Genomic DNA, 26,073 nt, shown 5'->3' with positions numbered 1-26,073 from the left:
TCTGAAAGCTCCATAAAATGCCATTCATAAGGAAGATTTTATTGCTGTTTGGAAACCCTTTTTGGAGCAGAGAGGGGCTGGCTGTGTGTGATGTGCTCCCAGGGCAGTTGGTTTGTGAGCTGAGTTAAAGGGAAAGGGAAAATCACCTTTGGGACTTCTTCCCACACTCTTAGGGCCAAATTCAACTCACCCAGCGTGGTGCAGGGGCAAGGAATCCACACCAAAGCCTCATCAGCCCTTTTAAAAATGTCATTTTTGGCTTTGCATCTCTTTGCTCAATTAACAAAAGCAGGCAAAAAAATACAACAGGACCAACTTATCTGTTGAACTACTGAATGCTTTTATTAAGGTCCTTAAAATATTAGTATTTTATAATTATAAAGTGTTTTTCTTAACAAAGGAACACCCATGCCAATGTGTTACAGGTTTATTTCAGAGTTCACCTGAAGTTTGTGTTTTTAATGTTCCTAGCAACAATAAAAAGTTGCAAGGTTTTGAGGTTAAAGGTTTCATTTCTAGTTCAACTGGTGTCATCTTTCAAAAATAGTTATCAAACCTGACATATAATTAACTTGATATTTAATCTCTGAAGTTTGATTTAAAATTCTACACCAGTTATGAAATTATGTATTCATCATCAATGAATACATCATATGTATTAATTCAGGTATTCATTATTTTCAGCACAGAATTTGCTTCCTAGGAAATAGGTGCTGGAGAATTTAAGTGTTTGGGAAGCTGCACATTTGTTTTATTAATCTTTTTTTTAGCTGCACATTAGCTGGACAAATAGGTGCAAAGGATTTTATCTACAAAACCGTAATTAGAGATTAATGGAAACATGAGGTGCTATAGATGTTTACCAGAAATATTTAATGTCTTGTATTTGGCCCTGTCTGAAAGTAAACCTTTGGTTTGCTTGATTTGATAGGGACTTGTTGCACTCAGCATTTTGTTTAATCTCTGCTGATAATCCCTCAATTTTAGCCAGTTGGTTGGAGCAATTTTTCTTTTCTTATATTTTTTTTTTGAGAATGCTCAGACAGCAGCATTTGGCTGCCATTGTATGTAGCTGGAGTGACTGGAGAGCACCCTGATTAATTCTGGTGGTGTTTTTTTAATGCCCTCATGAAATATTCCATGGAGATTAATGCATTTAGAACTTAATTCCACATTATTACTTGGTAAACCTCATCTGTTGCTAATGAATCAGGTGGTAGATTTCTTTTCCAAGGTGTCTCTAAATTAGGGGAGGGTTGGGATAACATTTTTATTATTATTATTGAGTTTCTAGGTTCCTCTGGCGTGTGCTCCCCTATCTGGTATCTTCCATCAGCTGTTTCTGGAAGAAAACCTTGGTGTTGTTTCAGCTGCAGGGATGTGCTGCTGTGCTGGCTGCATCAGGAAATGTGCATTATATCATGCAAATAATTCTTATCACTGAGGAAAGGCAGTAAAGTCGAGATCTCCTTGAAGCCCTGACTTCAGCACCTCTTGGTTCAGACACTCTTGGGCTCCTGTTCCTAAAATTTGGGGCGAATTTCCCACAGCCTTCATCCCTTGCCTCCTCCAGTGCTGAGCTGAACACACACTTTGTTTTTAGGAATCAAAGTTTCCAAACCTCAGGAAATGAAGTTCACCCCCCATCCCTTAAAGCCACCGTGGGACAATTGGACTCACATGCAGCAGCCCAGTTAAATCTTCAGGATCTGGGAATATTTACCTTGGCATTCCTCACCTTGTGGAAGGAGCAAAATGATGAGAGGTTTTGGGAGAGGTTCACAGGCAGAAGGGGCAGCTGAGTGCTGAACAGGAACAGTTTAAATGTGGTGATTGGTCTTTTAGCCTGGATGCAATGAGCAAAGGAGGTGGTGATATTAAACCGAGTTTCTGAAGCACAGTGAAATGATTACTTCTTTTAGGCAGTAATTTAAAGCACCATTTTTGATCTTGTTATAATATTGAAAGTTGAAATATATATATATTATTATATTATATATATTAATATATTATTGAATATATTAAATATATATTAATATATTATTGAAAATAATATTTTGATCTTGTTATAATAAACTACTCGAGGGCTGGAACTGCTGTGTGCAGCCAAAGCCAAGGAGCAGGCCCAGATAACACTTGCAGTCCTTAAAAAAAAAACCCCAAGCTTAGGAAATTCCATGTAGACCTTCAGCAGTGTGGAATTCCCCTGATCCTGGTTTTTCAATGCCTAAAATGAAGAACTTGGCCAGTTGTGGTGATGGGGCTGTGAGATGTGGTCAGTCCTGTTTCCTTCCTTGCTTATTTATCTTCCTTTCATCACTTGCTTTTTCTTGAGGTCAGACAGTTGGGCTTTCCAAACAGTGCCATCATTCCCCATGATGTGGTGACCCTAAGGAGTTTGGAGCAATTAAAAGCCAAGTCAAAACCTTTCAGAGCAGTTTTTTTCCCTTATTTTCAAAACAAAGCAGCATTTTTGGGCAGAGTTTTTTCCTTGGTTTCCTTCTGCTATATGCCCCAGAATGTCAATATTTTTCTTTGTGTACCAAAACTACAAAAAAACCCTGAAAAAAAACCCAATAAAACACAAACAACTCAGCTGTGCCTCTGCATTCATGATCTTTTAAATTCAGAAGTTGTGGTTAAAGATACAGCCAGCTAAAATATTTTGTGGGGGCAGACCTTAGAAACAAAGACAAAGGAAATTTTGGGGTAAATATCATAATTTGGACACTTCTGTGTGTCTCTTAGGACTGCAAAGTGCTTGGAGATGTTAGCAGTGATAGCAGCATCCTCAGGGAGGGCTGTGGGGAGGAGGAGCAGGTCCATGGGAGCAGTGACAGGACAGGAGGAGGAGGAGGAATGGAGCTGCTCCAGAGGATGTTCAGGACACCAGGAACAGGCTGAGGAACACCATGGGGACACTGGAGCAGAGCAGTGGTCACAGCTCCCAGGCTGGCAGAGTTCCAGCAGGAATGTGTTATTTATGGTGATATTTAATGTGTCTCTCAGAAGTTCATTGGCTCTTTATTTTGGATGAGAAGGACAATGCTCTCAGGGGAATGGTTCAGTTTTAGGCAGTCCTGAAACAAGCAGGGAGTTGGACTCAGTGATCCTTATATTCTTATATCTCCCAACTTGAGATGCTCTGTAATTCTACACTACACATTGTAGAGCCTAACACTTCATAGCACAAGGTGCTCTGGAAATTCAAAATAAAGTAACTTATTAGGACATTGCATCCAGTTTTCTGTGTAGGCTTTCTCAGTAACATTGACTATTTTACCAATTTAAGTCATGTTGAGATGTACTGTGTTATTTAAATTTCTTTAAAGTTCTTTAAAGTTCTTTAAAGTTCATCTGTCCACCAGGATCAGTAGCTGCAGCATCCTGTGGGTGGTGGTAATGCTTCAGCAGTGAGGGCTGGAGCTCAGCAATGCCTCTGACATGAAATATTTGTGAGCCAGATGAGTCAAATGAGGTTTTTTCTGTAGCAGAGCACAAGGTTTGTTCCTGATTCACTGTGAAATACAACCTGTGTGTGTGGACACTTCGTGTTGCAGGTTCTGTTTTCTGTGGTGGTTTAAAGCATTCTAAATGTTTGCTTAACCTGGATTGTTCTAAAAAAAAACTGTTGTGTGTTAGCCATGTAAATGTGAAGAAAAAAAAAATATACTTTTTATATATTTATATATATAAAATATAATATTAAAATTCAAATTAACTTATATTCTCAGTTAACATTTTATGAACTTCTCTTTTACAAGAATAACATCTGAAATTATATCAGAAAAGATAACCAGATGCAGATAATAGCTGAATGTGTAGCATGAAAATCCATGTGAGGAGGAGAGAATTAGCGGCTGGATGTATGCTGATGTACATTACAGTAAAAGATAATGAGATTAGTGTCAAAATGAAAAGAAATGTTGACATTAGTACAGAAAAAAAATGATTTCATGAAAGCATTAATAAATAAAAGTGCCTATATTGCAATTGGTCTTAGTGAGGAAAGGTTTTGCCAAGGAGTGATGGGTAACAAAGTCACTTTCCACTTTTCAGGAGTGCTCCACTGCTCTTCTATTGTTTATATTTGTCTTCCTCTTCTGAAATCATTTTAAAATGGGAAATCTTTGCATCTGAAATTTTTTATTGCTTATTGTGATTGTTTGACTTTATCCCCCATGGTTTTGGGCTGTATTTCATCACTGGAAATTCAAGAATTTCACAGAGAAGTGGGAAGGTGTGTCTTCTTAAAAGTGATTTTTTGTTTTATTTTGTTTTATTAAAGAAAGAGTAAAGCCATAGACATTAACAGTTGGCTTCAGTGCTCAAATTAGGAAATCTCAGGGGATTTTTTCATCAGGCACATGGACTAAACCAGGCACCCAAAATCAAAGGATGTGAAATGATTTATTCTGAATAGCTTGGCCTGTCTTTAGTTGAAACACCTTGGAGCATATGTTTTTAAATCAGAACCCTGAATTTGATTCTACTTCCTTGTATCTGATACATTACACTGTAACAGTACTTGGTGTGACTTATTGTGAAATGGAGAAAAATTCAAAATAATGGAAAAGAGTTTTCACTTTTGAGGGCAAAATGTTTTAGCAGCTGGACTCTCAAAAAAGGATAGTTATCTTAAAATTGCTATTAAAAATGCAAAAGAAATTGTGATTTCCAAAATGAGTGGGATTCTTCACTGTAATTCAACATAAACTTTCTCATTAGATTTTTCTTCTTTTATATATGACTATAACATTTTTATTATTGGATTTGAGGTGACTCTGAGAATAAATATCTTTTGGGATGAGGTACTTTTGCTCTTGTTAGTTTTGTTGTTGTTTCTACTGGTTCCAGTTGATACCTTCTTCAAAGCTTTATCTCACTGAACGTGATCTGGCTCTCCAGCTTTAATTAAAATTGCCAGAATCCTTTCTCTCTTTTGCAGTCCTGTTTTTGCAGAGATGTTTTGGTAGGAATGTGTATTTATGGTAATATTTAATGTGTCTCTCAGAACTTCATTAGCTCTTTATTTTGGATGAGAAGCCCACGTGCACATTGCAAATTGCTGTTTGCTGTACATTCAAACAGCATTCTAAAAACATCCATAAACCTCTAAGCTCTTGCCATCATTGTACATAAGTCATTCTCTTTTTACTATTTTTAATCTTGTGCAGGTTCTTCCAGTTTTAATAAAAATACTCTCAGAGAGTAAGGGGTTTTTTTTTAAGCTTAACTGTCCCTTTGATAGGGATATGTGCTCTATATCAATCTATATCTATATTTGTGCAATTGCATTCAAAAGAGTTAAAAGAACATCAAGCTTACAAAATTAAGCTCTCAGACTGAGGCAGTTACAGAGTTTTGTTTCTTTCTTTCTGTTTCTTTCTTCCTAACAAGCTTCCTTATGCACATATATTATGAAAAACTTTCCTCCTCATAAAATGTCCCAGTTGCAGCACGCTGACTTCAGTCACGTACTTTCTGTAGTTTATTTTATTTTATTCTATTTTATTGTGCCAGTTCAGTATGTGGTCCAGTTCTGCACATTGTTCAGTGGTGGTGTGAAGATGAAATTGTTTATAACAATCAGCAGTAGTACTGCAGGGTTTAAAATAGCAACAGAACTGTCTCATTGAGCAGTTAATGGGGTGATACCTAATAAACCATTATTATCAAGAGGTCTCTTGATATTAAAAATATGAGTAAGTATTTAAATATTTTAAGAGATTGTTTGCATATATGAAAAGATGATTCTGTGACTGGCTTTGAAGACTGGAAGTTATCTGGCAGAGAAGGAAGAGCATTCCTTACAGAACCACAGTATTTAAGAAGTTTTTAGAGCTTCACAGAACTTTTATTGTGCAAACATCCAAGGGCTGAACTTGTGTGTGCTGAACCTTTTGCATCATTCTCTGCATGAGGGATTGTAAAAGTGAGAATTTTCATTGCTAGCACAGGCATTGAGATGAGATGAAATGTGTTTTTCATGTCTCAAATTACTCCAAGCTTTTTTAGGTTTATGGATTTGGAGTTTCACGTGACCGTCTCAGATTTATATAATTAAACAATTTGGGAAATTTTAGTTAATGCCACAGATACCTGCATTGCTTGAAAAGTTTATGGCCCAACTTTTGTTCCTTTTTGATATCAGAGATGCACAGGGATAGTTGTAGCTTTTTTCTTTTTAAATGGAGCAACCTGGTCTAGTAGGTTTTGTGAAGATTGATCTCAGTATCACAAACACTAGGTAACTTCCAGATTTAACTTTAATAAAGCTTATCTTTGTCTCAAAACATCTACCTAATATATTAGAATGTCATTAATTTTGGTTCAGACATGAGAAGGAAAATGTCAGTACTAGTTATCTTTATAATTACTCCTTTATTTGAAATACTTGTTTGAAAATATTTTGGACAATGTAGGAGATTATTGATTTCAGACATATTTTCATGAGGGTTGGGGCTTTATTAACATTGTTGTCTTATCTAACTAGGTGGTTATAGTAATAAAGATCATTTTCCCAATATGTGAACCTGGCTTTGCAAATTTATATATAAAAAAAAAAATCTTAATTTTTTAATTTTAATTTAAAAGTTGAGTAAAAATTCTCATACGGAATTGAAAGTGTTGGACTGACATATTTTCATTTTCTGCATCGATATAGCTGTGCTTTCTATGTTTATTTTATTGGACAAATAGAACCATGTATTGTACAAGCTGAGCTGGTGCCAGCATAATATTTCCAATAAGTTGTTTAATCACTGAGCAAGTCTGCTTTCAAACTGGGCAATGTTCCCAGTGCCAGCACTGGGTTAGAATAACTCAACAATTACACTGGTTGTGTTTAAAAAGCATCCTGACTCAAATCAGCTGGAACTCCTGGACAGGGTAGTTAAATATGCCAATAATCTTTTAACATCCTCAGAAAAGGACTTTCCTTTTTTATTGGTCTCTAGAGGCCATCAGAGCTTTCTCACCCTCGTGGTTTGTTTTAGCACCAAGGAAAACTTGCTGAAAAAAGGAAAATTTTCCCAGCCTCAGTTGGCTTACACTGGAAAAATTCAGAGCTCAGAGCTGAACCTAAGTGTTTTTGGAGGAACTCAGAACACTGACTGGTCATAATTTGAACATAAATATATCACAAAGAGATGTGCTCTTGATCATACTTCTGTTATGAGTTCTGAAGAAAATATTAAGGAAGGGTTGTTTGTCATCTGTTCTAAAAGTATTTCTGAAATACAGAAGGAACATTCTTCCCTGTCTGTGTGGATAACATACCAGATCTGAAGCTGGTATATCATTCTGTTTTCTAAACACTAAATTAAAGAGCCATCTCCACTACTTGCATGATGTTTTGGGGAAATCTTGCAACCCAAGAATCTGTCTCTTATTCCAAAATCCAAACTCCAGATATAATTATGGAGAAAAAGGCTGACGAAGCAAAGCTAGCCTGTTTTGTTTTGATTGGAATAAAACTTTAGACTTAAGTTCTCTGTGGTGAGGAGGCTGAGATGAAAGGGTCTGTAATTAGATTCAATACTCCATGTGTCTTAATGCCCTGAAAGGCCAAACCCTGGCTGCAGGCAATGGCAGCTGCCAGGATCTTCAAAAATAGTCCATAGATGCAAGTGAAAAAGGAAATTATACACACTTCCTCAAACAGTTTGTGCTTACTTGTTGTGTCTTGTTTGTGTAAAAAAGAAGGGATGGGAAATCCCTCAAAATATCAGGAAAATGGATAGATCTTGAGGTTGGAAACAGATTGCCTAATTCTTGTAATCCTTTATATTCAAGTCACTTTTCAGTATTTTTTATTTAGTAAATTCAGTAGTTTTTCCTTTCACTCCTCCTGTTTCCCTCACATTAGATACAGTGGTACCCAAAACAAAATAGGTTATTAGATGTCTGTGGTTTTATATGTACATGTGTGTGTGTGTGTGTGTGCAGAGAAGAGTTTTCTTCCCCAAAGTCAGAAGAGGACAGGTGCATCTTTTGATTAATAGTAATGAATAATAGTATTAATGAATAATATGTAGTGAATAATAATATCTATACCCCCCCAAAAAATGAATAATTAATAATAAATAATGAATAATAATATATAATAAATAATATAGAATATAGAATATATTATATAGAATATAGAATATATTATATAGAGTATAGAATATAGAATAAGGACTAAATAATAAATAATAAATAATAGATAATAAATAATAAATAGTGCTTTTGTAACAGTTGAGGGTGATGCTGGAGGATGAGTTTGGTGCTGCCTGTCCCCTGGCCTGGCTGATGTAAGCAGCTCTGGACCACGCTCTGAGTGCTCCTCTCTTTTGCAGGCAAGTTAAAGATCAGAATAAGAAAGTAGCAAATCTGAAGCACAAAGAACAAGTGGAGAAAAAGAAGAGTGCACAGATGCTGGAGGAGGCCAGGAGACGAGAGGATAACCTTAATGACAGCTCCCAACAGCTTCAGGTAACGTGGGAACTGAATTAACACAACTGGGATGGGGGCAGGCTGAGCTGGCTCATCTCTTCTCATTTCTCTTACCTCACAACTTTTTACTGATTGTTTAAAAGGACACATCTATCCTACAGCATTTCAAAGCAAGCAGCCTGTCTCATTGCCTTCCTATCCTGCTCAGTTTTCATAAGAGGAAAATATACCTTTAACTGTCAGCTTGGTTATGAAGTGCATCGTTGAAATAATGATATCAATTCTGTGTTGAGATTGGTGTGACATTTCTTTCTTCTCTGCTCTCCTAACAGCCTTTTTCTTTAGCTGTTTTGTGTATTTTCCCAGCTGTTTCTACCTTATACTGGTGTCTTTTCTTCAGTAAATGAAAGATAAGGAGGTGAGTATTCTTAGAGAAAGCTGGAATTGTTGTGGGCTAACTGGAGGTGTTTTCTAAGTGAAGTCATCCTTGTTTACCTCATGAATTCTTGGTGTTCTTACTGGTCAGTTGGCTTTATTTTTGAGGTGATCATGCTGCTGCCCCACAGAGTTATCTGGTCAGCTCAAATCTGCCCAGGAATAAGCAAGTCACTGGTATAAAAGTGAAATATTCATAAAAGTGAAATATTCCCCAGTGTGTGCTGTGTGTTGAGATTAGCTGCAGGAGGTTGATCAAACGGTAAGTTTTCAATTGCTGTCATAAAAATATTGAATTAGTGGCTTGGAGTAGAGCAAAGATACCATGATGTTAAGTGTGGAGATAATAAACATTTTGACCGTGTTTTCTTTAATTTACAAAAATAACTTTCTTTTTGGTGAGTGAATATAAACATGGAAACTGCACCCTACCCTGCAGTCTTTCATTTTGTAAATCTTTAAAGAGCAAGCCTTTCTTTAGTGTTTTCCTTTGTTATAATAGGTTAAACCCTGTTTCTTTTTATCAGCCACCAGTATTAACACATCTACAGTGAAGACACAGAACACATCCTAAGGGTTCTCTAGTAAAGATAAATTCTCTCCTTATTTCAAACAGAAACTCCTTGACTTTGTTCTGTGGGATGCTGGGGGGATGTTTTCAGCTAAAGCTTTGGGAGAACCACAGAAACATTTGTCCATGGGGAATTTTCCCAGATTTTGTGGTTTTATCCATCAGCTCCAGTCCTGTATGTCCAGGGCACTGAAAGAGTTAAGTTCCAAGTGTATGAAAATGATTTCCTAAGTGCAGACCCTTACAAAAGGCAGGAATGTGGCATTTCTACATCTGCTGATGGCTTTTGTGGCTGTAGTGCTGTGGCAGTTCACAAGGCTCTCGTTGTGTGGCAGCTACGTTTAAATAACACAATCCTCCTGGTATTACTGAAATGTCTTTAAAAATTCCTAAAACTACTACAAGATTTGGTTAGATTTCTTTGAGTAAATCTATATTTCAAGTCTGAAAAGACAGCTGGTGCTTGACATTTGCCTTGCAATTACGTGTTTATTTATTGAGTGACACCATTCCATCAGACCATCATCTTTGTTTTTATGTAACACTTCCAGATTTTAAAAGGGATGGCTTCCTTTTCTGGCTCTCCCCTACAAATAATTATTTTCCTTTTCATTTTTCTACCTCCTTCACATATGTAATACACTGAAAAAAAGCCTGAAATGTGTTTTGTCTCAGCTTCTATTTGCATACTGAAACCACTTTTTCTTTCTTCTTTTTTTTGTCTTTTATTTTTTTTTCTATAAGAAACACTAAACTATGTAAAATGTTTGTACTACACAGTAATGAGCAGAGAGTGATATTTCAGTGACTGAGGACTTTAAGTCCTGTTAAAACTCTTTTAGACCAGTTTCTGCTACATCAAGGAGATGGTCCAGCTTTGGTGGTAGCAGTGGTCAGAAAAAAATGGTGAAAATAAATTATGCTGCTTTATATCAGAGTTCTTTAAGAATGTATAGCCACCCTTGCAATTATCCAATTCTTTACTTATAAAGTGTTTTAAGCAGTTGAGAGATCATAGATATAAAAATAGGAATAGCATGGATATCTTTACCTTTTTCCATTCAGGTTTTCCAGCTAGAGATCTCTGTAGAGCAGTGCACAGTTTTTTGCATTTTCCTTATGTTGTGTTTTATTCTGCACTGGTGTCTGTGCTTTCTATATAATTACATGCAAGTTTTTCTGACATTAAAAGTGGGCATTATTAAATGTATTAAATAATTATTACATTTTATTTTAATTACATATTATATATTTATATATATAATATATTTGTATATTTATACTTATATATTTAATTACATATTATATATTTATATATTTATATAAATATGTTTTATATATTTTATATATTTATATTTAATATATTTTATATTTATATTTAATATATTTTATATTTATTTTAATTACATATTATATATGTATTAAATAATTATTAAATATATTAAATAGTTTAAGGTTGAAGTGTGATGTGATAGACAACACTGAAGTGTCCAAGTTATCATGGTATTAATGTTACTTGACTTTCCCTAGTGCTTTTCCTGCTTTTGTGAACATAATTGTCCTGTTTGTGTGGGCTGGATTTTAGAGAGCCTTTCCCCATATTCAGCACAAGGCTGAAGGGAATGCTTTCATTCACAGATGAAAAAGGTCTGTATGCTCTAATGAAAATATCAGCTAAGGTAAAATATGGAGTGTTTAATGACAAGTGACAGCTTCAATAAAAGCTCCTTCCTTTAGAAGAGCCCTCTGCTTATAGCCTCCCTCTCTCAAGGACTGCAACATTTTGGTTTCCTGGAAGTAAAATTTACCCAGGACCACATTTCAGTTTGTTGGTTGTGGAGACCTGTCTTCTCTCTAGACTCTTAAAGGGAGGTTGAAAAAAAATTCAACCTGAGAGGACTGTAGATATTTAACATTTTTATTTTTATACAACCATTGTTGGCTTTGGGGTCAGGATACACAAGCACCAATTTCAGATAATTTTGGTCTTGGTGGTTTTGGCTGGAATTAATAATAAGACATTATGAAATGCTTAAAAATATATGATCTGCATGTTCTTTGGTTGACTGTCTGCAATGCAGTCAAATAAACAAATAAACTCCCGAGCACACAGTGCCCTCCTCTCCTCTCTGTCCCCAACAGCCCTGTGCTTTCCTTCTTCCTGAGCCCACTAACAAAATGTTTGTTTATTCTCAGGGCTCTGATGATGGAAATTTGGTATTTTGGGGAGAGGGGGAAGGATGAAAACCATAACGTCTCAGTTCTAGTGAGATGGATAAATGGCTTTCCAAATTTGTCTTTTCCTCCTGGGTTCCCTGAAGCCACAGCTCTCCAGAGACCTGAGAGGTTGATGAGTGCCTGGTCTACAAGGAGGATAAAAAACCAAACAAATTGTTGGGTTGGAGCAGAACATTTTTGCTTGACGTGACTAAAGCTTGCCTATTATGAAATAATTAATTATGAAAAATAATTGCTGTTTAGTCCTAGAAGGGTAACACTGAAATTTCATTATATTTGAATGGATATTTCAAGCTGGCTTCTGAAAGGAAGGATGCATATTTTCTTGTTCTATCACTCCAGCATCTTCTGGAGTTTTTTTTCCAGAGTTTTCAGAATATCTGTGCTGTGGGTTTGTGTACTAATGAATCTGTGTTGCAGCAGGTACCCATCAGTCTCTAATTGCTGTCCAGATGATGTGTAAGATAGCTTTGAGTACTTCAGTGAGCAACTGTAGAAAGAAAGTAAACTTATTAGTTCTTTTGGGGTTTTATTATTTAAATTAAGTTTAAATTATTTAATGTGTATTCCTAATCCATGAATTGTACATGCAAGTGTATGCTGTGATACTTTTATTTTCTTTTATCATATTGGAAAAACCTATCCTTCCAGGGGAGAGAGCTCTACTTTTAATCTGAACAAATATGCAACTTTATGTTCAGTAATGTTTTTTACTGTGATCCAGGCAAAGCTCAATGAAATGGAGAGATAAACAAATACCTTCCCATCAAATGAACCTTCTAAATTGATTAAATATCAGCCACAGTGCCCCAGGGCTGCCAAGTGTTTTAGAGGCATTTGGACAATGCCCTCAGCAGCATCTTTAACTTTTGCCAGCCCTGAGCTGGCTGCTGCAGGTTCTTTGTTGGGGTTAAGTGTTTGTTACAAACACCACAGCAAGTGCACTGCCAACACCCCAAAACCTGAAAACACAAGTGGAGCCCAGCACTTCTGAGCTAAAATCACTGAAGAGTTTCCTCCTGACACGCTGTGATTGGATTTCCATCCCAGCAAGACATAAAAATGAGCTGCTGTCTTGCAAAAAAGATTTTCTCTATTGAAATGAAGAAGTACAATGTGGATTTCAAGGGGTGGATGAAGTTTTTTCATCTCTTAACAGTAATACTAAATGAAAATTATGTTGTGTTCTCCTTTGGCTATTAGTAAAGAAAGATTATGCTTTCCTAATTAATCTCTGAACTTGCTTTTGGACAGTGAGGACAAAATTTTTGAAGAAATGGTTAAAGTAAACCTTTCCAAGCTTAAAATTCAAGATCTTGAAAACTTTCTAGGCATCATCAGATTTGGAGCAAATTGGTTATGCTAATTAAATACATTAGGTGTTTTCCTGGGTAAGTGACTTTCAAGTGTGGAGTTCCTCTGTAATTTCTCTTCCATATAGAACACTGCCATATCAGATTCCATCCTTGCCTGCCAGATGTAGAGTGTACAGCTCAAGCTGGGACAGAACACAGTCAGCCTGGCAGAAATGTGTTCTTTAAAGCCACCTGGCATCTGCAGGGTTTGCACAGAGAACAGCCTGACATATCAAACGTGGATCTGCTCGCTGAGCTCACATGCACCTTGGGGAATTACTCACATCCAAATGTTCTTTTTCTCTCTCTTTTCCTCTCCCAGTCCCTTTTAGACATTAATGACATCATGGGGAGGTTTTGGCCTCGCTGTCCCTGGATAATTCCCTGTGCTGCCCAGCCTTGGGGGTGTCAGTGCTCCTTGGGCCATCAGCACTTACGCAAGTGCCTGCAATTCCACTTAAGGAATTCAGGTCTAGGTCATCCTCATCCTCCAGGACACAGCTCATGGCATCAATTGCTGAAAGGATTCCAATTCATTTTGCAATTCATTTCTAAAGGAAATTTTTTTAGTAGTTTTTGAGAGGATGAGTTTTTCTTGTCAGTTACCAAATAGGATGAAACTTAATATTGTTCCATGTTCTCAATAATTTAGCTAAATGTGGTTCTGAGGTAATGTGGGTCGGTGTTTCAGTGGCTGCTTCTCAGGGTTATGTGGGACTTTTGTTAGTGAAAATGCAGCAAGTATGAACAAATACAGGCTCAGTGACACATCATAAAAATCTAATTGAAATAGCTGTATGCAAATTTTCCCTCCTCTTTTATTTGGGTGGTGGTACCAATAGTTTTGGGATCAACTTATCCTCCAGCTCTTTCTCTCAGAGATTCTGTGAGAGCTGGCTTTTCATTACAAAACAGGATATACATATATCAAATGTAGAAACATCAATATGCATCATGATTCATTAGTGATGTCAGATTCCAGTAGGAATTTTCATTTCTATCAGCTTTGACAATACATTACAGAAAATATAGAGTTTACAAACTTTTCATTCTCTTTGTTGTGATTTTCAGCACAGTGTGTTGCAGTTAGTGGAGATACAGGCATAAATATAACCCTGGCAGATGCTTGGAGAAAAGCTACCTCTTGTTCTGATCATGTCATAGCCCTCTGTCAAGAGAGCTTTTTGTTATCTTTCCTGGATGTCTGGGAGAAGTTCCAAAAATCATGACCTTTTAGCTACACATTTCATTACTTAGAGCAAGGAGAGTTTTCTTGAGGTGAGGTGAGGAGGAATTAATTTGAATTGTAGCCCTTTTTTGGGAATTAAAAATCGTAATTAAGTACTCCTGGATACATCTACTTTTACAGCATAGATAATGCAAGAAAATGATGAGTAGAGGGCCTCACTTCAATATATATATGTGAAATATAGGAATTACAGACAAGACTCAGTTATTCTTCATTTTTAATGCTCTCTAACTGAAGAAAGGCTTAGACATTTTCACAGTTAGTGCCTTAATCATTTTTATTATTCAGCAAGACAGAAACAGGACTGAAAAGTTCATTGGCAGTGGGGGAATACTGCACAGTGCTAGCAATCAGCACATAATATGAAATAGCACTGTTGTGCCATTATATTATCATGTAAAAGTTGCACTCTTGGATTTGCATCCCAGCAAGACAGTAGTGCACATAAAAATGAACTTCTGTCTTGCAAAAAAAGAGATTTTCTCTATTGAAATGAAGAAGTGCAATGTGGATTTCAAGGAAGGGCATGAAGATTTACAATCAGATTGCCAGAATGTAAGCTCAACAAGGAAAGAAAAGCCAACAAAGACCAACAAGAAGCCCCACAGCATCTGCTCAGATGTTCTGTTCCTACAGAGATCAGTCATTTTATCTCTTGTGATTTCACATGTGTGCCTGGCAGGCTCAGCAAGACACTAATTATTTACTTAAAGGAAGCTCATCAAGACAAGCTTTCATACACTTTAAAGCTTAGGTGTATTTACCTGGGTAAATTTACCTGGGTCTGTTTCTAATACCAGTTTCCAGCTTTTCCTGGTAGAAATCCTGTACCTGTTTCTCCAAACAACTGCATACAAAGTATATGGTAAGAGGGGAAAATATTAAAAAAGTTTATATTTACCTCTCTCATTTCTTAGTTTTCTTGGATTTGTTAGGCATTAACATTCTTACAATGTGAGCTGTGATCCACAAACAGTCATGTCTCCAGTTTTACTGAAGCCATTTTTTTGATGATTATTTGCAAGGTCTAACTTGATTTTTGCTCATGTGTGAAATATTGCATGCTGAAGCACCAATAAAAAATAGACACTTTTGAACATGGGAAACAATTTGTCTCAGAAATGAATTGTAGAAAGAAGGTGTAGCTTTTTTCTCTGTCTAAAATAGAGTATCAGAATAAATATATATATGAATACATATATAAACACATATATAAATACATATATAAATACATATATAAATACAGAATAAATACATAGAGCTTGTTCTTAATTTGATATGGCAGTCCTTCCAGAGACAGAATCTGTCATTGTACATAATTGATGTTTGGGACATGAAATGAGTTGTTGAGGAATTACCTTTCCTTGTGTCTGACCAGGAGGGAGTGCTCCATTCAGAATATTTGTCACCATAACATTTCCAGAAAGGAAACTTGGAGGGCCCTGGCAGCTGGAATGGAGAAGCATTTTCCTGGACAGACACTTGGCCATCTGCTCTATCAGTTTTCACTTTATGGTTTGGTTCAGTTTACTGTACATTTATTATGTCAGCTTAGATTAATTCATTGCTTTCACATCTTTAAAAAAGGTGAACCTTTTGACTTTGTCTTCTTATGTAAAGTAAAAATGCTCTACAGTTTTGAACAGGAAAGACTTTGTGGAAGTCACTATTTACAGCCAGCATTAGGCAGTCTCCCAGTTATCCCAGTATTCCCCTAACTGCAAATTGAGATTTGTGGTGAGAGAAAGCCATTATACACCCCGAGAGTTTTTAACAGAGGAAAGAAGACTCCCTGCATCCTCCCATTTTCCTGTGATCCATCAGGAGCATTATTCCCCAGGCACACTTTCCCCAGAGTTTTCTGCAGAAGCATGATGTGTGAGTGGAAGATGAAGCTGCAGTTTGGCCAGGGGAAGGCTTGGTACCCTTCCTGAAACCCCAGACCCTGAGCACAGCTCACTCAGTGTGTGCCAGCAGCCTCAACCACTGCATGCTTTTTGCACAGGCTTTTTTTTTTCCCCCAAGATTATATCTGAGTTCAAACTGCTTTCCTAAAAGCTGTCAGAGAGATTAATGGATCTGTTGACAGCGTGGTGTGGTTCCTGTGAGGAGCTCTCTCCTGAGAGCAGAAAACATTGAGGGCCAGATTTAAACAAAACAATAGGAGCACATTGAAGGGGAAGAACAGCTCTCTTTTCATTCTGGTGTCTTATTTCATGAGCCTGAGAAATGGTAATAAATTTGCATTTTTTCCTTCTTCTTGATTTTTTTTTCTGTCTCTCTCATAAGTTGTTTTTTTTTTCCCTACTTGCTGTGTTGAAAGTGGTTTCTAACTCATCTCTCCCCAAGAATAAAAATGCCCAATTGCCATGGCTCATTTCATAGTCTCATTGTTTAATAAAATTGCTATTCTTTTTATTCTTCTTCTGCACAATAGAAAAAGAAAGGAAGATGGGGTGATGATGAGGACCTCAGATAGAATTAAAAGCTTATTTTTAAAAAATAATACTCATGGATTTATTTTTTTTTTCTAGTTCTATACTGTGGGAACAAATACTCAAGCATTTTCTTAAAAATATTTTCTCAAATTAATTTCAAATAGTACTAAACCTAATTAATTTCATTCTAAAACAGTATTATTCTTTAATCTTGCTTACTAAACTGCCCAAATCGGTGACACCCTAAAACTATTTTTTTTCTATATAGAAATCAGCCTATTCTGTCTTTAATTAGCACTTTTCCTATTAAATTTTTTTCTCTTTGTCTAAAATTTACACATTCTTAGGAGGTATCAGAACAACTGCTCTTACTGAGATCTGCAAATATTAACTGGAATTGAAACTTAGGCTGAAAATTGTGTTCAGAACTGATAGAAAGTTGTAACACACTAAAAGTCAGCACCAGTCCTTTCATCAGCTTAATGTGAATGTTTGATATGCACTCAGCTCTCAGTGCAGGCATGGGAAAAACTTCACTATTTTGGAATCACTTAGTCTGAGGATTAAAGGAGGAGGATATGAACATGCTGGAAATTAAAATTCATCAACAAAGTCACTTAAAACATTTTGCTTTTGTTGCTTCTGTTTGAATTCTTCCTAAAGTTTGATATTATTGGGGTCAGATGGTTTTCCAAAGCATGAAAAGCAAAAGAAAAAAGGAATAAAAGCTGGAGGAACACAGTGTCCTAACAACAGGCATCCATGTCTTCTAGCACAGCTAAAAAATGAGAGATGTAATATTTTCTGCAAATTAGACTAAATTTTTGTGCAATTCCAAATAATATGTATTTATTTAAGACATTTAAGTGAAAGATAACCTATATAGCTCCACAAGTACCTCATAACTGGAACCCCTGGATAAAAGAGCAGGTGAAATTCAGCATATATTTATTTATGTATGCCAGGAGAAGCATATATATAATAAAATAAATATGTATGTTTATTTATATAAATGAATATATATATATATATGTGCACAATAATGGGTTCTATAGGAGAGCTGTCTTTTCAGGCTGAGAATAATAGAGGATCATTTTGGAATATTTGGGGCTAAAGGAAAACAATAACTGTTTTTCCCATTCCTTTGAATTAGTTCAGGCTTTTATAGAAACAATTGGAATTTTCATACAAAGAAGTGAGAATCTCTCAGAATGTGAAGTGTTTCCATTTTCTCATTCTTTGGGGTTTTAAGGCAGTTAATTTTAATGGTGATCTTTATGAATGTTGCCTGTTTAAAGCCACTGTCAGTGTAACTCTGCAAATCCACAAATGAGAAGCTTTTATTTTCAAACACCTTATTTCAGTATTTTTAAGCTCAATATTTTCTGATTACATTGCTATTTAATTGTCAGATTTTTACATTTTCTCTGCTTTATTCTATTCTCATCATCTTCAAATGTATCTTTTTTCTCTGATTACAGTGGTACAGCTGATTGGGCATTTCCTAGTAAAGATACTGAGAACAGCTTTTAATATTTTAAGCCAAGCATTTCCCTAAATCAATATGTCTATTTCTGGTTCTTGGCTGAATCCATGTTGTACCAGGCAGATTTTTTTCCTTGAGATTACCTTCCCTTGATGCATCTGACTTTCAGGGGGATTGTGGGTGCATTGGGGATGGAAATAGAGTGAGAATTTATTTCTGATGGGAAATTGTTGTACTGATTTGAAGGTGGGGAGAAAGGAGAATGTCTGCATGGAGTGAAGTTAAGAAAGGGATTTTTTTAGCTTAAAATGTTTGGTGGTTAACAGTAGGATCTTGATTGATGGCTATTTTAAAGGAAGCACATCATGGCACAAATACAAGAGCTGCTCTACTAAAATGAACATCAAGAAAGAGGCATCAGAGGCTAAAATCAAAAAGCAGAGATGACTGCAGGAATTCCCTTCAGAATCGAGGGAGTGGGAGAGATTGAATGGGATCAACTGCTCAGTAAGCATTTCCTCAGTGCTGTTTTTATCAGCAGCAATTTTTGTCCTATATTCAACTGTGAAAAAGAGAGAAAACAAGAGAAGTGTTCTTTTATATCTGTCCATGGGTGGTGCTCTGATGGTTTTATCTGCTGAAGGATTGAAAATGAGCAAAGAAAGGTAGGTTTTGTGATATATTGGTACAGTGATGATGACAGGACTGACATTTGCAAAGAGAGTTCAGGCAAATAAAGCTCCATCAAGGGAATAACAAATGGGTTTGAGCTCTGTGTTAATAGTGCAGTGAGTTGGAACTGCTGCTGGTTTTTTCTGTAATTCTGTATCAATGTAGGAGCCTTGAGTCATTGTATTGATTTTTGAGAGAAGAACAAATCTTGTTACAGTAGCATTTCTCCAATTAGCCTCTCCAAAAAGCACCACACAACCCCAAAAACAGCAAGACAAACCAAATAAACAAAAAACCCCACAAAGCCCCATAACAATTAGAGATATCCATGGCTTTTGCTCACTTCAGGTCATTTTCACAGCTGTATTGTCAGCTTTGGGTCCCCTTTCAATGCTCTGTGCTGTGGTTTGACAGAAATGTTGTAACACATCTGGCTGGTGAGATGTAAAATATCCTGGGAGGAAAAAGTGGAAATGTCTGGAGTTATTGACACATTTTTTTATACAATTTATTGTCAGGCAATTATAGCAATAAGCATGATTTTTATTAAGGTTTTTATGTATATCTAAGAAAAAGACAATATGAAAGATTAAGCCTTTATTTTTATTAAGTTTTCACTAGGATTTTTTTCCCCTCTCATTTCCTTCCCCTTTCATTTAATTAGATCCATTGATAGTAATTTGTATCTATCTGGTTATTGTTATTGCAATCTATCTCTAGAGTTGATACATTTCTTTTCCAACTTCCATGGGTTTGGGTGGGTTTTTTCCCATGTAAATAGATTTTTGTGTGCATAATTCCCATGTACAGAAGAGCACATATTTTTGTTGGCAGCATCATTCATAGTCCTGCATCACTCTGGAGTATTTTCAAGGAATAGTATATCTGAAACTATACTCCAGGGACTGTGCAGTTGAAACATCACTCCATTTTCTACCTTTCTATTTAAAAATGAAATGGCCATTTCTCATAAAGTATTGGCTTCTGTACAGTTGGTTTTTTTTTCACATGCTAATTTTAATGGGCTGGTATCAAACCTATCATCTCTAGAAATAATATTTATCCATTTTTTTCTTTTTACTGCAAATATATTTTTGTTCTTTCTGCAGCTTATGATCCACAAGTGCACACAAACTGTGGATGTCCACATATTCTCCTTTTCCACTGTGGTATTCTCAGAAAAATGTTCTCATCACCTTCTGCAGTTCCTCATGTTTTCAGTGCAGCATGTGAAGTGCTGTGCCCAGCTTTGCCTCTCAGCTCCTACTGGAATTAAATTCTTCTACTGCAGTCTTTCTCCTTTTTTCTCCTGGAGTTATTTTCCTGTATTTATGTAACTTGTCAGGCCTGAATTCCAATCCATGTGTCTCATTTGGCAGATTCAGCCCTCCAGATGCTGCCATGTGTTGTTCTAATGACAGAATTGTCGTGTAGCTCAGGTCTGATCTCCAAAGATGAGGAAATGTTGATCAAGGAGCTCCTGCTTGGCACTTTGTGCCTTGTAGCTCTCAGGCTGCTCCTTTCATTCAGCAGCTCCTGATAATTGCATCTGCTGTTGCTGTGCTTACAAAAATCTCTCTTCATCTCCCTCTGTGAGAAACGAGGACTTCATATAAACCCAATACTTGGATATACCCAGCTTCTGCCAAACAGCCAGGGATTTATCCCCCATCACAGATAACCCCAAATACACTGTTTTTTTTAATTTTACCCATTGAGATCACCTCCCCAGCTGCACACAGCCAGTGTTAGCATCTGTGGTTGGTGTAACCCCACTGCTCTTCATGCCCTGCAGTATTTATAGCAGCAGCTTTGCCTCTCTGTGACTTTATTTGCAGTCTTTAGTGTTGGATCTGTGTTTATTTGGGGTTTATGCTACATCTTGGTACCAAGCTGTACACTGCCCTGAAGGTATTTCCTTCTTCAGGAGTTTATAAACTCTTCTTTCATTCCACTTTTCAAGGAAATATGTTTTTGGAGGTTTGGGGTTTTTTTATATTGCCACTTGGTTCAGGAAATGGTAATGAATTAAAGGATTTTCTGTGGACATCTGTTGCTCTGGATGAGTTGCAGAAGGACCCCAAACATTCTTTTTGAGGTAGATTGTGTCACAACTACCATTTGGCTTTTGTGCCATGGGGTTCTTCAGCATTTACCTGATGTCTTGAAAACCCCAGCAGTCCCAGTATTGTCTCCTCAGTGTAAGAGGTATTTCCCCATTTATCAGTGACAATTTTGTGTGCTTTTCTCGTTCAGGAATAGTTGATCAGCACGAGGAACTGAATGAGGGAGATCCTCCATGCTCTGCTGAGCTTTAAGGCCCTAGGATTGTTTGCTCCTGAACTCAAATGGAACTGTAATCCTTCCTTGTGGTAGCACCACGTTGTATATTCCCTTTGAGCTCCAGGACCTTAGGAAAACAGGTCTTGACAGGTATTTTTCAGAGAAAAGCAGACTTTATTTAACTAACTGATTTATTTTCACCAATTGTCCTCTTCTGAAGAGTTGGTATTTGGTGTAGTATCTTTCCTTCTGGGTTCAGTAGTTCAACCAACGCTGCAGAAACCCACCTTCAATAATTTTGTAAGTCTTTTGGCATCTTTTGGTAGATTCCTGAGATTGCAAACCAGAAGTTCTCAGAAATGGGCTAACTATAAGTAGAATCAATTTTTCTTCTTCTTATTTGGTCCTGGTTATGGCCAAAAAGAGGAAGCAAGGGAACTTTATGGAAGATTTTGAAAAGTCTTTGAAGAAGATTTCCATTTTTCATATTCATTTGCATGTACTTTAGAGTTACAGTTTATCAGGCCCTCATATTTTTAACTGGGAAAAAATCTTAACATTTCTGGATGGACTGTCTCCAAATGTTCAATGTTGAATTCCAGGTTCTTACCCAGTGGAAGGTCAGTTCACAAAGGAGGGGTTTTCTTTCTAGGGAGAGTTTTATTCTACCTGGAATGGACTGAGGTCATTAAGTTCTTTATCTAGGTCCTGGCTTCTTGAGGAAATTCATGATAAGCAAAAGCAGTAGTTCAGAGGAATAAAGGCTGGTAATGATGTAATGATTTCACTGTTTAAGATGGAATTGATTCCTAGTGCAGTTCCAGTATTGCATTCTTCCCATCTGATCTATGAAAGTGCACAGGTAAAATGTGCTACTGCATTATTTACAGGGCTAAATGATAAAATGCTTTCCCTATCAAGGTGATTCTCTAGTCCTAGAAATACTTTCAGCAGTTAAAAGAATCATTTCATTGCCTTCTCAAACTGTTAACTAATCTTCCCCAAGAGCTGACTGGAGAAATCCACCTTAATTCCAAGAGTGCAATTAGGCCATAAAGATCTTTGTGAGTGTAGTTGAAGACAATGGTTATGAAGTTTGCCAGGATAGCTCAGATTTAATTGAACCTAAATGCCTTGGTGAAAGCCTGTATCCTATTTCAGGCACCCCCATAACACATGGTGGCAGATTACACATCACACCAATGCAGGATGGATTAAATTGATAGATCATTCTAACATGCATCACTTGGCCATCCCACCCCTTCCTTCCTGAAGTGAAAGGAAAAGCCCAGAAATGTGTGTGAGCCACAGCTCCTTTTCCTTTCAGCCTTTCCCACAGGCACGTGTGGAATTAGTTTTGCATGCGGATCAGCAGCTGCATCACAGCATAGGTAGCAAAAATTTTTATTGTGCCTCAACTCTTGGCACTCCCACAGTGTCAAATGGGTTTTTCATTTTCTGTGTGCTGCCACCAGTGAGCATAAAGGCAGAGCTGTCTCCTGGATCCCAGTCTAATTCCAGCTGTGCTGAGCAATCTCCTGCACGGGGGATGCAGGAGGGAAGGGAAGGAGGGCACAGAAACATTTGGGTGGGTAATAAACCTTAAAGAATGCAGTTCCTGTACAGGTAGGTGATAACTTTTTCTTTCTGAGTAGTCATCTGTAGAAGATTCCTGAAAAGAGGCTGTCACTGTTTATAATTCTGATATTTTATCAAAATACAGGAAGATTTGCCATTAGTGTGATGCTCAAAGGTGTGATTGCTACAGAGGAACAATCACTGTAGGAAAAATGTTATAACTGTAGTTCAAAATGATAGAAGATCTTTTTCCAGAGTTGAATTCTTATCACAATAAAGGTAGAATACCTCATGTAATGAAATGGAGGAAAGAAGAAGCAGCACAGGTCAGCATGAGCCTGTCCTGTTTTAGAGTTCAGGGCTGAACAGTTGGATAAACATGGTGTGTCAAAGGGCTGACTTCAGGTTTATCTACTAATATGAGACAGCAGCTTCTATTTTAAAAAGTCACTGACATACCAGTCAGTCACAAATCAATGGGCTGAAAAACAAAATAACTCTTTAAGAGTCTTTTCAGGCTATGCTGCACTAATGGAGGTGGAAAACCTTGTACTCAGTCTTTCCTTACTGGGTGGGTTTTTGGTATTAAAATTCACCATTTCTAGGCAGTTCATTCCAAGTCAGCCTGGATTTTTAACTTGTAACCATCTATCAGATAGGTAAAAGTTTATGTATTATTTTAGGGAAAGTAATTATGTGTGAATATAGATTTTTCAAATGCAGGTAATGTGGCACTGTATTTTTGGTATCACCAGTTGTTCTTCCTCCTGTCCCTCAAGAGTTCACCTGTCTGACTAGAGCACTGTATGGTGTCATGGTTAATACAGTGTTGAATTCACCTCTGAAATGTTTGCCTGGAATGAAGACTGGATGTGTTAGAATGTTTTATTCTGCATTCTTATTTTAAAGGAGTTTCCATTTTAAATGCCACTATTCAAATGTACAATTCCCATTCCTATTAATTGACATTCACTTGGCTGTCCATGAATGATGCATCAAGGAGTAAAGTTCATAATTACTCTGCCATGCTGATAGGCAAATAAATATTCCCTATATCTGAAATGGTCAGTATTCCTTGCAGAGCTTTTTGTAACCTTGTTATTCATTTTTTTGATGAGACTTCATTTTTGCTTCTCATAACCATAAAGTACTTTTGGAAGATGCTATCAGTGTTCCTGAAAGACTCTGGAAGTACAAAAACACGTTAAGCCACTCCTATTTTTGAAATGCAGATCTCTCCATTTGTTCCTTTAGAAAACACCAATTTCTTTCCCTGTGGATGCACCTTGGGATGTGCCCCTGAGCAGAAAGCTGCTCTGCTTGCAGAGCCTGGCAGCTCCTGCTGCTGTGCTGGTGGCTGAGCTGCAGCCTTGCTCTCTTAGCAGGGCAGTGGTGCCTGACAGAAACCTTTGCATCTCTGCTTGAACTCTCTCCTTGAAAGGAGCGGTTTTGAGACTGTCAGAAATGGTTTTCCTGCAGCTGCCTTTGGGGGTATGGGGCTAGAAAGCAGGAATCAAGGAATAAAATTTGTTTGTTACATTCCAGTGACTAATTTTTTCATCATGAAGGTTGCAAAGACAATTTTTTTCCGAGTCAGTCCTCTTTTTCCTTATTCTTTATATAGCTCAAAACTCTTCTGGTGTAAGTGGAAAATTAAAATCCTAAATACAAAAGGACAGAAGCCAAAAGGGGTACATCTGACAAAGAGCGAGATGCCAACAAATAAAAGCATTTTTGATTCTTCCACTGCTGCTGGGATGGCTAAAAATCCACGTATTAACTTCAGTATGCATTAGTATCATTTAGATCACCAGAACCCTGTGATCTAAACCAATCTGCAAGACAAGAAATGCAGAAATCTTGGGTCAAGCTGCTCCCTTGCAGTGGATTTGTCAGCAGCCATGGTCCAGGGCATTCATGGTGCAGGGCATTCATAGTCCAGGGCATTCCAGGTATTCTCCTGCAGAAGCAAGAGGGACACATTTATTTTCCTTGCGAGACTAAAGTTAGGAGAGTCTCCTTCACAAATAACAATACCGTTTTTGGTTTTTTTTGTATATATATATATATTTAAGTTCTGCTGCTTGTAGAAGCCAATCAAAGCTGTTTTCTGAGGAGCAGTAAGTTTTCTTCAGTGGCCTGAACATATGAGGCACATCTGAGCTCACAGCTGTGAAGATGCTCTTCATCAAAGAATTAAGTTTTTAGGGAGTACTTGAATGTCTGAGATTCAGACAGCCCAGATGAATCCTTCATAGTTCCTAGAGAGCCTTGGGTGTAAAGCTTCCTTTAAGACTTAATCTGAACAGTGGAAAACTCTGTTGGGTCAATGTTTGCTTTCCTCCCTCTTCACGTGGAAATGGCGAATTCCAAAGCTCAGTTTCCCTTCTTGCCCTGCCTGCTGCAGAGTGTGTGAGCACCTGGCACCTTCCTGCCACTTCTGGCATCTCTGCTTCTCCACAACTGCTTACTAATCCTTACTTTCCAACAATCCTTGCTTCTCTGTGCTGTATAACCTGCCAGGACTGTGGTATATCCACTTTGCTGGATTTCTCCTTCTCTTTACTGCAATCTTCCTCTTCCTCTTGCATCCCTTCATCATTCTTTCCTTTGTGGGAAGATTATTTGCCTGCAATGTGCCTTGGGAGGGAGAAACACGTTTTTGGTTGGCTTAAAGCTTGCTTGGTTAAAAGGCTGTGCTTCCAAACAAGTGGTCTTCACCTCGTGTCCCGTCATTTTCCAGGACAACCTGCGTAAAAAGGATGATCGCATCGAAGAATTGGAAGAGGCACTCAGAGAAAGTGTTCAGATAACTGCAGAGCGGGAAATGGTGCTAGCACAAGAGGAGTCAGCCAGGATCAATGCTGAGAAACAGGTCTGCAATCTTGTGAAGTCACTGCTAGCCCTCCTAGGAAAGTAACCAGACAGTAAAGTACTAATTTCCCTGCTTTTCTGCCTGAAACACAGCTGGCTTTCTTTGCTGATCCCGTGTGTCTGTCCCACTGTTAGGTAACAGAGCTCATAAAACCTGCAAAGCTTTCCTAGAAAACTGTATTTCATAGGTAAGATTTTCCTGAGATTAAAATCAAAATATAACCTGTCCTGAGCTTTTGAAATGCTGGTGTGAGTAGTGACTCTCCTGCTCTGTCTTGCCTGTGAAATCTGCCTTCCTCTGTGTAAGGTTTACTTACATTTACTGTCTTGTTCATTGAATGCATTTGAAAAACAATGGTTTTTATTAGCCTGGTTGTGTTTATGGAGCACAATCTCCTTGCACTTGTAAAGCAGCTGTTTAAAAAGACAAATCCCTTGGCTGGAGCCAAGCACAC

General features: G+C 37.3%; 1 protein-coding gene across 9 annotated transcripts in view; it reads left to right on the top strand.

Moving 5' to 3' along the window:
* Positions 1–26,073, top strand: part of ERC1 (ELKS/RAB6-interacting/CAST family member 1) — a 281,610-nt gene that overhangs the window by 138,190 nt on the left and 117,347 nt on the right. For all 9 annotated transcript variants that reach the window (XM_058853112.1, XM_058853111.1, XM_058853110.1 and 6 more), the window contains 2 exons: positions 8,343–8,478; positions 25,488–25,619. In XM_058853112.1, coding sequence (XP_058709095.1) covers positions 8,343–8,478; positions 25,488–25,619 — 268 coding nt within the window. The remainder of the gene's footprint in view (positions 1–8,342; positions 8,479–25,487; positions 25,620–26,073) is intronic.

Source organism: Poecile atricapillus, chromosome 18 (genome assembly GCF_030490865.1).
Source record: "Poecile atricapillus isolate bPoeAtr1 chromosome 18, bPoeAtr1.hap1, whole genome shotgun sequence".
Classification (NCBI taxonomy): Eukaryota; Metazoa; Chordata; class Aves; order Passeriformes; family Paridae; genus Poecile; species Poecile atricapillus.
The sequence above is the reverse complement of the archived record's forward strand: the minus strand, read 5'-3'. Positions and strand labels throughout refer to the sequence as shown.